The sequence below is a fragment of the Polypterus senegalus genome, chromosome 16 (assembly GCF_016835505.1).
Source record: "Polypterus senegalus isolate Bchr_013 chromosome 16, ASM1683550v1, whole genome shotgun sequence".
Taxonomy (NCBI): Eukaryota; Metazoa; Chordata; class Cladistia; order Polypteriformes; family Polypteridae; genus Polypterus; species Polypterus senegalus.
Window position 1 is genome coordinate 86815719 of NC_053169.1, and position 12757 is coordinate 86828475.

The 12757-nt window shown below is 40.7% G+C and overlaps 1 protein-coding gene across 1 annotated transcript in view; it reads right to left on the minus strand.

The window, feature by feature from the left end:
• Positions 1-725: 725 nt before the first annotated feature.
• LOC120516603 (endothelial PAS domain-containing protein 1-like) overlaps positions 726-12757 on the minus strand; it is a 130450-nt gene continuing 118418 nt past the window's right edge. Inside the window, exons 13-16 of the mRNA XM_039738391.1 lie at positions 11601-11727; positions 9116-9218; positions 8706-8876; positions 726-3607 (exon numbers count right to left, since the gene is read on the minus strand). Coding sequence (XP_039594325.1) covers positions 3456-3607; positions 8706-8876; positions 9116-9218; positions 11601-11727 — 553 coding nt within the window. The 3' untranslated portion in view covers positions 726-3455. The remainder of the gene's footprint in view (positions 3608-8705; positions 8877-9115; positions 9219-11600; positions 11728-12757) is intronic.

Genomic DNA, 12757 nt, shown 5'->3' on the forward strand with positions numbered 1-12757 from the left:
AAGTGTAATTTGTAACATTTTCTAAAGTACTTTTATTACTATTCAGTTTGTTATTATTTTCTCTCTTCTTGTCTTTTTAACTCTTATGCCTCACACTGAGTCGACTGCACCTTCAATTTCATTGTTCCATTGTAAAAATGTCAATGACAATAAAGATCTATCTATCTATCTATCTATCTATCTATCTATCTATCTATCTATCTATCTATCTATCTATCTATCTATCTATCTAAAGAAAAGCGTTACAATGAAAACCTGCAGCCAAAGGGACCCTCCAGGACTGAAGTTGGGGACCCCTGATCTATACAGGCTGCATGCCATTGTCAGGTCAGTATCAGCCACACATTCTCATCGGGGTGCACAACAGCAAAATTCCTCACTTTGACCCCTGGCTGCTTCTGTGAAGACCATCCCCAAAGCTTCCCTCCTCCTGCCCCATTTGCAGGACTTTATAAAACCTGCACACATAAGTAGCCCACATCGCAACCTAGAAAGAAAAAAAAAAAACAACAACATAGTTTCTTCAGGAATGTACGATTCTTCTGACCCCTCCATTAAGAGCGCCCGAGTTTAAACAGGTTTTACAAGAGTTTATCAGGCCTATCTCACTGCCGCTGCATCCCGCTGTAAACAAATATTTTTCACAAAGCCCTTGACATGCCTGAACTTCTACTTAACATGACGGTCTCTGCCATCTTGACACACAACAAACAAGGAGTCTAGTGCAGTGTAGGATCAGTATACTTTAATAGGATATCAGTGTAAAGATACAACACCTCACTGGGTTAAAGGCCCCCGTTACACAAATAATGCCAATACGAACTCCGCAGCAGAGCTCAGAAGTTACTGGTCATCACTTAATGCACCTATCAAACCTTAAAAAATGGCCGTCGATGAAAGTAGTTTGGTCAAGAGATACAAAAAACAAGCTTATTAAAAAGGCAAGAAACAAGAGGGAAAAAGAAGCAGCAGGTTGCCCATCAGATGCCACGTGAGCACAAAACTGGTGCCAGCTTCTTCACACGATAATCAGGCAGATTTGAAAGGGCATCGAGAGGATTGATAAGCATTGGGGTCCGGCAGCACATGGGCTTTGGGTTACAGTTCAGGCACTGTTGGCGCTCCAGCTGCAGCACAAAACTTTGAGAGACACGTTCAAGGGGAAGCCTTCTCATGAATCCTCCATCTTGGTTGTTATCATTTGCTCTTTTTCCATCAGTCCAATTCTGACTTAAAGATTATTTTTTTATAGGTAATGTCTTTAGATGAAGGACATTTTATAAAGGGGGGAGGGGGTACAGAGTTCCAGAATTTAGGTGCTATCAGTGCAGAGTTACCAAGTTTTTGCACAGCCCAAAGCCATGGCACATATTGAAGTCGCAGCACTGGTCAGGGCAGAGCAGCCTCCCATAATGAATGGCATCTCATCTTTCACCACCTTCTGAAGCATCAGCAATCCAGCTTACGAAAATCAAACAGAGCTTGAGAACAAAGGAAATACAACTGGTATTCGTCAGTACAGAAAGCTATAAATTATATTTCAAATTTGATATGGCATAGCAGACTTTTCACTGGTTGAACCAGCAGAAATGGGTAGGGTGTCACCCTGGCACAGAAAGGCAGATTATATATATATATATATATATATATATATATATATATATATATATATATATATATATATATATATATACTGGGTGATTCAAAAAGATTCAAAGTGCCATATTTTTACAACCGTGAGGCGCACATACCAATTGAAAGATGGGGTCAGAGAGTTTCACCACAAGATGGCTGCCTTCAGTCTGCGCATTTCTCAACAACAACAAGCTCCCTCATCGCTGGATCGGCCGTAAAGGAACCCACAGTTTGGCAACTTCCCACTTCTGGCCCCCAAGATCATCAGATGTCACAGCGTGTGACTTTTTTTTCAGTGGGGGTACGTTAAGGATTCTGTTTATGTGCCACCACGTCCAACAACACTGGACAATCTCCGGAAATTGCATTGAGAGAGCCGTGAGTACAGTGACAATCGAGGATGGGATGAATCTGACTGTCACGTTGATGCTGTCTGAACAGCTGCGGGAGGCCATATTGAGCACTTGTAAAAATTGTATGATAAACTTTATGCTGCATTGTTCTGTAATGATTTACAAGTGAAATAAACCATTAGGAAATCAGATGAATCTTTTTGAATTACCCTGTGTATATATATATATATATATATATATATATATATATATATATATATATATATATATATATATATATATATATATATATATATTTTAAAAATGCAGGCAAGAAGTAGAGTAGTCAGCTCTAAAGGCAAATCAAGCAATGGGCCCGTTCAAGAATGGTGAGCAAATCAGGGTCCTGAGAACAAAACAAAAAGGCATGTGGGTAATGCAGTGCGACTTTTTTTTATATATGCACACACATATATATATATGTACATATACGTATATGCATGTGTGTGCGTGTGTAATATATAAAATATACTTTTCTTTTCTTAAATTACAAACATAAATTCTGCTACACATTAAACAGGACATCAGTTGCCTACCCGGCACTGACCTGATTGCAACATTTCTCTTTCAGATTGCTTTCAAATGCCACTTTTACAACAGGTAAATACTAATCAACACAAAATATATTAATAACAATAATACAATAAAATAGTCATTTTTTTTTTTGCTGTTAATGTTGTTTCAGAATGTGAACAAGGCTTCATTTGGTGCTGAGTGGATAGATCTTTTTAAAGTACCAAGGCAAGTTAATATGAAACTGCTTTGACGTGAATTATGAATAGAATATGTGGAAAAGCTCAAGAGTGCACTTTTCGGTTTACTTGAGAGAGAGAAATTCCAGATAAGGAGGCTACAGAGATCACTCTAGTCCAAGTTTCTCTTTCTCTATAGTTCTATAAATATGCTACTGTTAATTTAGATAAACATTGACCCTCTCCCACACCAAAGTGTTTACGGCTGAAAGGTTAGTGTGTTCCTACGTGAATATGTTGAGAGAGAGAGAAAGAGGAAGGAGACAAAAGATCAAGCTTTCACAATGCACTCAGGAATGGATCTCACTAGCTAAGCTGTTACATGAAACACAGCCCCCCTTCCAAAACAAAAAAAAAAATGAAAATGAAAGGGATAAAGAAAATCCAAATCCTTCTTTACGTTTTAAGGCAATGCAGATTTGCTTAACAGTGAACTGAATAATGCATACAATCTCTCTCTTTCTCTCTCAGGTCTGTAAATGTGTGAGTTTACTACAGAGGAAAAGGCCACCACTGGTAAATGCATACACAGCGAACAAGTATGTAAAGTCGTAATATCTGTATTAGAAATTGTCTACCTGCAAAAAAAAAAAAATATATATATTTTTTTTTTAATAAAAGAACAAAAGCTGCATTCATTTAAACTGATACAAGCTACAGGTTACTGCAGCTGCTTTTAGGAGCCCTGGTCAAGTGCCCGCAGTAGGTCGCTTCCTTGCAATAGGTTCAGGTGCCCGTGGAGTGGCACATTGACTTCACAGTCATATCGGGTCAATTCTGGCAACGAGTAGCTGTCGAAGGTTGGTCCAAGTAGGCGGGTTGCCATACCTGTAAAACAACACAGGGAGAGAAGGAAGCGGGTCACTATTCGAGGAGGCAAGGTTACCACAAAGCAAGAGCTTACAGAGGAGACGGGAGTCGTGGGCTTATTTACAGAGCCTGAAGAAATGACACTAATGGGCACAGCTGAAATAACTGGTACTTAGATGTCAATGGAGCATGAAGAGGCCATCTTTGGTGCTGCACTGCTCTTGACTAATGTTGGAAAACATTACTAACTCATTACTAACACAAAAACCAATTAAACATGTTCTAATATATATATATGTTAGTTATACATTAGTTACCTTTTCAACTTTTGTTAGATAAACTGCACATTTCATTGGCCTGCATTTGTTATTATATCCTAAGCCCATATATGAACCTTCATGAAGCTGACCAAAAACACAGACAAATATTCTTGTGTTGTATAAATGCATTTAATCCTTCATTTGCTGTAAAGTAAATCAAATCCATCACTTTTCTCATCCCCAACACAAGCCTCCGAACTTTAACGGTAGGAACACTGGCCACTGCACCGCCACATCACACCGTAGTGTCACGCACGTCACGTGTGCATAGGGGACAGCTTCATGGCTCTGGGTTTGGTGCTGCGTTCTTAACATCTTTTCCTCTTTTTCTCTCTACAGACCGGAAGACTGACAGCTGCCACACCTCTAATGTCACTTCCAGTGACCGCCCACCTGGACCCACCTCTTCCTGTCGTAAATACTTAAGACCGGAAGATCTGCCATCTTGAGACATTCCGATTGGGAACTCACATCTGGAAAGATGTTTCCGCAATTATTGCATGTTTGTTTTGCGTTTATTCCACTTCAACTGTATAGGGTGACGAGGGTGGTGCTCCAACTCTTTACTACAGTCTGTCTGTTCTCTTACAATAGCGAAAACTAAACTGACTCTTTATTAAAAGGTTTCTGGACTGGCACCCTGTCCAGGGCACGTTCCCTGCCTTGTGTCCCTACCCTGTTTGTGCAATTGAGTCCTGTGAAGGACGGCATGTACAGTACAATCCCTCTTAACTGTGCTCGCATTAACCGGCCGACGGATTAAAATAAAATAAAATAAAACTTTATTTTTTAATCCTGAGAGAAGTGTGCGTATTGCAACAGGTACACATGTCGTAAATGTAGGAAGGATGGTCCTTGCGTGTGTGTGTGAACTGTTAGCATTTGAATTTGATGATTGCATATAGTACTGAACTGACCTCTCTGTACTATTCTTTCCTCTGCATGTCCTGGAGTACAAAAGAACAGCAACGTGGACACTGGCAAGATCGGGGGGAAAAAAAAAAATACACAAAACACTCGGTCACTGACTACAACCGCAAGATGTTATGTGAATGAATATGAATAATATGAATAATGTTGCATCCATGCCACAATGTTTTCCGAAATGTACTATACAGGTTATAAAATGAATAATTCCAGATATCATATATACCTACGTCTGTGTGGTTTTTCTTTTTTTGACATCATAGACCATAAGGTGCATACTAATTCTGCGTGAGCAGGAACACTCAATAAAACTGAATTAAAAAAAATCAAGGGATGTTGAGAAAACAAGCAAGGCAGATTCACCAGCGTTTGTGTGTCAGCTTTTATCCCTCCAGATCAGAGAATGTCCAGTTCCATTGCCTCAAAACACCACTCACATGTACAGTTACTCCTAGTTTCAAATAAAAAGTAACAGCGTCAGATCCCTAGGGCGGTAGTATGTATCGTGATCGTGAATGAGAGAATAAAGGTGAAAAAAAAAAACGGTAACATTCACAAGTCCTATAAATGTACACCATGTGTTACAGACACAAACCAAATGTATGTGTGTACTGTATAATATTCACAATAAGAGCAGCTCACTACTGAAAACAGTAAATATACAGTAGGAGGCAGTCGGGATCGAACCGGAGACTCTTGATTACAAGTCAGCAAATCTTACTGCTCCGCCACGGAAGCTGTTGTCTTATCCTTGAACCTTTTGTGAAAGTGTTTATTTGATCTTTGGACTTCAGGCTTTACACATTCTATAGTTTATGCCAACATTTTGTCATTTACTACTAAAATATGCAAAACGTTTCTGTTTTAACAATTATTGTAGAAGCAGAACACACATGAAATGCATGTGTTCCAAATAACGATCTATTATTTCCACTCTAAAACTCCAGCAGTTCACTCCCAGATAATCAATCAAGGCATGAGCTGGGAGAACTTAGTGAACGTTCTCCAGCGGTGGGGGGATGGGATACCAGGTTGCTTGCTGCTTGTCTTTATTGGCACATTTACAGGACAAAAGATGTTGACAGAGAGGTGCGAACAGATTTAAGGTGGACCGGATCTACAAGGTTTTTCGTAGGCTCTGGTAATTCTAGTGTTAAATAAATAATCCATTAAAACGAGTGAATTAGTGGAGGTTAAACACCATTAGTAAAAAAAACAAGTCCTTTAAAAACAACGCAAACGAGGTTAAAAGAATGGCTGGAAGTGGTCTCTTAAAATCCAAGGCACGGTGCCTTCTTCTTTTCTACCTGGCGGCTCCCCTGCTTCTCCCATCGGGCTTCACAACAGGGACGTTGCCCTACATGCAGGTGAAGCTGGCTTCCACACTGGTCAAGTAGCCCTCCGATCCCTGGCTACGTCGGGCTCCATCCGCGCTAAGATTTGGGTTCTTTCCCCAGCAGCCAAGGCGCTCACGCTGGGGCTAAACCAGCCCAAAGCCTCCACGACTGCTGCTGCCTTTCGACGGCCAGTTGTCTTCAATACCGGTCACTCCAGCTCCGTGATTGCTAAACCAATCGGCCACACATACCACGCTCCCTCGCTAAACCACGAGTGCGCCGATTATTTATTTAAAAAGTGGCCTTTTTGACTTGAGTTGTGGACATGCTACACCACATTGTCCAGTCGTTGTACGAGAAAAAAACCCATGTGTGAAAACGTGGATGAAGCCTTGTGGAAATGGTTTCTTCAGGAACATCGAAGAGGTACAGTACATACCTTAGAAATGTTTCTCTACATGAAAATAGGTATGCGTTGGATTAACCGGCGAAAACGGCAACCGGCCATAAGGGCCAGTCCCGAGGTGCCTGGTTAAGAAGGACTGTACTGTAATACAATACAATACAATTTATTTTTGTATAGCCCAAAATCACACAAGAAGTGCTGCAATGGGCTTTAACAGGCCCTGCCTTTTGACAGCCCCCCAGCCTTGACTCTCTAAGAAGACAAAAAAAATAGGGAAAAAAATGGTAGAAAACTTGGGAAAGGCAGTTCAAAGAGAGACCCTTTTCCAGGTAGGTTGGGCGTGCAGTTGGTCACCTTACCTTAAGGTGAGGTCACCTTACACTCAGGGCTTCTACAATGATTACCGGCCCCCTGTGACCCTACACTTGACCAATTAAATTTACCCCGCAGCACCTGCAGAATTGAATGTATGCTGTGACGGGCGGCCATGGCCATTACAGGAGGAAGAGGGCATCTGCAAGACATTATCTCTCCTGGAACGCTAGAGGGCAGCCCACCCGGGTGCCTGTGGAACCATGGATTCCCACAGGGCACACTGAGAGTTGGAGTTTGGTACAGCCCTGTTGGGTTCTGTGGGGGACCACCAGGGGGAGCTGCAGAGCCCTACAGTTGACTTCCACCACACCTGGGAGTGATTCCAGGTAACGCTGAGGAGCCACCTTGAGGACTCCCAGGAGATGAATAAAAGGAGCCACCTCACTCCATTCAAGGAGCCAGAGTCAGGAGGAAGAGGACGAAGCTTGTGAGGGAGTAGTGGAGGCGGTAGGACTGTGAATCGTGTATTATTGGTGCTTTGTACTGTGCTGTGCTCTGGGGAGCGAGGAAGATGTAAATAAAGTGTGTTGTGTGCTGCACTTGTGCCGGGTTGAGGTGGCCGTACACGTCCCGGTGGTCCACAATACCTGTAAGTAATGCGGGTATATTTATGTTTATAAAAGTATTGTGCTGGGTTCTCTATTATAAAAAAAAAACTTTTTTCCTGTGACAAGACGTGATCTTTTGAAGAGAGACAGAGAGATGCTTTCACATCCTGCGAGAGGGGCAAGTCACGTCATACTTACAACCTTTGGAAGCAAGTCCTGTGATACAAATGCAGAACAGGTTAGAGATAATGGAACTAGCAAAGTCTCAAGAAAATGAGAGTGAAGCTCACATTAGCGCAAACAAACGGACATTATTATTCAGTGAAATAACGGAACAGCGAAAAGAGATTAAATAGTGTTTGAGGATGTCTGGGGGAGAAGAGAGACCAAGCAGTGACTTTAAAACATTCGAAGCGCCGCACAAAACGCAGATCACGCAGCACGGGAGCAGCAGCTGATCGAGCAAAGAGGAGGTAAACAAAAAAGGAATTTGTTTCCCATTGTATCACCGTTTAAGAGGGGGTTTTCGGAGGAGCAACCGTGTCTCCTTGGGGTGTGTTCAGCCTCCCTGTTCATAACATCGTGTATCGCTTTTGTCGGCGAGTTAAGTGCAGATCATGTGGTACGGCAGCAAGCCAGCAGCTGACTGAGCAAAGAGGAAGTGAAAAAAAACAACTGTTACTTGTTTCCCAATGTATCACCGTTTAAGAGGGGTTTCAGAGGAGTGGCCACGTCTTCTTTGGGTTGTGTTCAGCTTCCCTCTTCACAATGGCGTGTAGCGCTGGCAGGTGGCGAGTGAAGCCCACTAGTTACTTAAAAAGTAATCTGATTATGTAACACAAATGTATTTTAAATGCAGTCCTCCCAACACTGCTCTTGACACACTGATACTGGCCTAACCTGTTATATCAACTCTTTCAGCTTTGTGTTGGTCAGGCAGAAAGAAGACAGGCAGAGCAACGTCTGAGATTTAGCATTGCCTTCTGTAAATAAGCCATTAAACAGAGGAAACATTTGTACAGTGTTTCCAAAATTAGGTCTCATGTGTTTTCTGGTTTAACCCTGCTCTTCACTATTAAATACATTTCAATATAAATTACATTTATCCTCGTATAAAAACCATTAAGATTAATTGCATGGAAAACAAAAAGATTTAAATGCCTGAATGACTGTTCTGCTTTCACTTCTTCAGTGGTTTCTTACCTTCAAGTTTTTGTGCCGGCAGAACGGTAAATTCTCGATATCCTGGTCCATATGGTTGCCGTGGAAATGCGATTCTTTGATCGTTAGCACCGTGTTCTGAACAAAGAGACATCTTGTGCTGGAGTGAGTTCAGTGGTTGTTCTGCTACTTCTTGTCCAGGATCAAATTTGTCTGCAATTGAGAAATACAACAGAAAATTATAGGTGTTGAGTGAGTAATAAGCCCCCAGGGAGAGGAGAGGCCTGTGTCTATTTCACTAAGCGTGGATAACTAATTAACTGACTAGTTAAATATTAATCAACAAGAGACAAATATATCGTACATCACCCTTCAAACCACAAGCACAAGTGGTTTTGGAGCAGCACTTACAACAACAACACACATACTTGATGGATCAACGGGCTAATCACCTGGTATTGCACTTGTGCTGAGAGATTTCTCAATCAATGTACGGTTTTCAGCTTTGACAGCTTTCAGCTTCTTCCACGTGGCTTTGCTTTGTGGTGGATTTCCCTGCAGAGTAAAGGACACAGTTATCTAAGTGGGGTGTTGTACACTCACCGCAACACTCAATGGACTTTGAGAGCGAGAAAATCTGGTTGGTTGCAATACACTGCAAAAGTGAAAAGTATTGAAATCATAGATAGATAGATAGATAGATAGATAGATAGATAGATAGATAGATAGATAGATAGATAGATAGATAGATAGATAGATAGATAGACAGGCACTATATTATAGATAGATAGATAGATAGATAGATAGATAGATAGATAGATAGATAGATAGGCACTATATTATAGATAGATAGATAGATAGATAGATAGATAGATAGATAGATAGATAGATAGATAGATAGGCACTATATTATAGATAGATAGATAGATAGATAGATAGATAGATAGATAGATAGATAGATAGATAGATAGATAGATAGATACTTTATTAATTCCAAGGGGAAATTCACATAATCCAGCAGCAGTATACTGATACAAAGAAACAATATTAAATTAAATAGTAATAATAAAAAAAAAATATATGAAAAAAATTAAAATAAAATTAATGTTAGCATTTACATTGAAATCATGATATTAAATCTAGTTTTGCTCATTGTAAGAATTATTGACTTATCCAAACATTTGGATTTATGATTACTTAATAATCTTGTCAAGTAAATTTTGCTTACCCTTCTATAGATCTTCTTGCTACTTACAAGCAATATAACTCCAATTTAAAATTTGTTTTGTTCATTATTTGCAGTGTACCAATCAGCTGCTGGCACAAACATTAGATTGCTTGCTGTGATACATTGCATTATGGGGGTTCGTGTTGCTAAACAGGCTTTTGGGTGGGTGGCTGCAGGATGTTCACTAGGAGGGAGACGAGCGGATTGCTTATTATGTGCGAGTGCAATCAGCTTAGCTGTTCTTCACTGATGTTTTGCGGGTCGTTAAAAAGAAGTCTGGGAAAAAAAGTGAGGTGCGGGCAGAAAAAAATTGAGAAAGATGAAGATGATGATGATGATGATGATGATGATGATGATTGAGACAGCAAACTCCTGATCACAGCAGACCCGATGTAACAGTGAGGAGGCATGGCAGTAGGGAAGAGGCCACGTGCAGACAGCTGTGACACTCAAGTGGCAGGGTCTCTTCCTGCCGAACATGTAAGTGACCATCTGCTCCGGGCAGGTCCTAAGGACATCAAGGGATGGCATTGGGAGAAGGAAGCACAGACGTCTACAGATGTCAAGGGATGCCGGGGATAACTACGTTTGCTGGAAGGTGTCTTCTGCACCTGAGAAGACCTCAAAAAGGGTGAGCTGCAGAGGTGCAGAAGTTGATCGACGCAGTGGGGTGCAAGTTTTTGACGAAGACAGTGCCTGACTGTGTTTTAAACTGTGATTTTTAACAGTTTTGTGGACTTATTTATTCTCTGGGATTTAAATCTCTGGCTTTATTGGGTTATTTATTAATGAAGTGCACTGCACATTTTAAACACCATTTGAATTGTTTTAATAAAAGCACTATGCACCTTTTCTACCAATCTTTACTGGTTTTAGTCCTCATCGCACTGGCTCATTCTCGGTACGTGATTATTGCCCACCTGGCTTCAAGGGGGTAATGCCAGCCGTGGGCAAACCCAGGCGTGTCAATAATGATGGAGCATACTTGTGTGCAGTTTGAGGTTGTGAGGAGGTTGTTTGTTCTACCTTCTTTTATACTGAGCCCACATTAAATGGGTCACTGAACAAACATTACAGTAAAATAAGCTTCTGCCTGCGTATTTAATGTATTGTTTAATTCCCCTTGCAATATTACATTGTTCTTTTACACAGCATTTGCAGGCTTGGCCAGTGAAAACTGGTAGAAAGTCTCAAACGTTCACAGAGATACCTTGCGTAAGAGGTTATGACAGCGAGGAGAAACTGGAAGGAGGTAATTTGAATAATAATAATAATGCATTTTATTTATATAGCACCCTTCCTATTCAATATGAGCAACAGGGCATATACAACATTGGATACAAATTATACCTGCTTACAACACTGCATGTAAATAAGGATAAAAACAGGGAACACAATGCTTTGAATTGAAATAAGAGATAATAAACCAGAATACAAATACAAAATACAAAATCTGAACGAAAAACATGGCCTAACCCTAAGTTGCTAGGCCAAAGAACTTAAGTCTTAAGGGAAATCCTGTTAGGAACAGCACCTGAAAAAAGCCATTTTTCTAACAAATCGTGTAAATTGATTTAAACAATAAAAAAGCGTGTGCAGCACATTATGTTTTCATTATGACAGACAGACAGGAATCACTTTCATTTTTCCTCTGTAAGAGCAATTCATTACTTTAGCATTCATTTAAGCACTAGAATCACTGAACCCACCAGAGCCTCCTCCTGAAACGCTGTCTGTTGGCTAAACTCCAAGTGTCTTTTGCGCTTGAAACTGCTGATGAAATCCTGTTGTACTGCGATCATTTCTTTGTTTTGGTGAAAGAAGTCTTCAAGAGACCTAAAAAGACAAAGACGGTTCACTACTTGAGGTCACTTTGGTGGATCATGAAAACACTCCCCGTATAACGAAGCCACTTACAAGCTAATCAGTCATTATGCAGCTCACTGTAATGTCCAGTCAAGAGTTTCTATCAGGAACATGAAACCCTCAGAAATAACCTGGTCAAGCGATAGGGAAGCTGATAATTAATTTGATAATGGAGCGCTGTAAAAGACAGCTACAGTGCCATTTCTGCTTTACTGCCCATGTCTGTTTATGCTTTAGGAGCAATTACACAAAGCAGCAGTGACTGCCTTTTTTATCCTCTCTTTCTCCTGGCGACCTGTTTTGCATTATTTTGTTGTGGCTAAAATGTGATGCAGTGGAACCAGTGAAAATTGTGTAGAATGAAACATCGTATAAAGACAAAATGACGACACAATGTTTGTTCATTTGGTGTAACTAAAGTCTGGAAGCTTTTACTCTCTGCTGAGCGGCTGTCTGTCCTCCCCACACAATCGACTGCTCGATCAGCGAAAACATCACAAGTCAAGACAAGGCTACGAAGCAAAGGATCGGGTGGGTGTGAAATTCGGAGAAAAGACAGGCAAAGCAAAACGTGTAGGCAGCTTTGAACACCGCATGCTGGTGAGCAAGGGGTACAGTGGCAGGGGTAACTATGGGGATGAAACCCTGGGTGCCTGGAGAAAACCCCACAAAAAAACCTGCACACGCCACACAGACGGTGGCCATCCAGGAGTTAAACCTGATCTTCGGCAAGTGCCTTGAGTATGGGAAAGGCGCTACATAAATAAAATGTATTATTATTTAATTATTATTCAAGATTGTCTGAGAGATGTGCTTATACCATGTAAGTAATACGATAAGTTTCTTGTATCCTGCTTGTGGTTTCTATTGCATATCATTTTTTATAACATTTTCAGCTTGTCAACATAAAGTATGCTATAAAAAAATAACATAACAAACCCGGCTAATTGAATTCAGGATCATTTTAGACACACAAGACAGGAACAATTCCAACACTGAG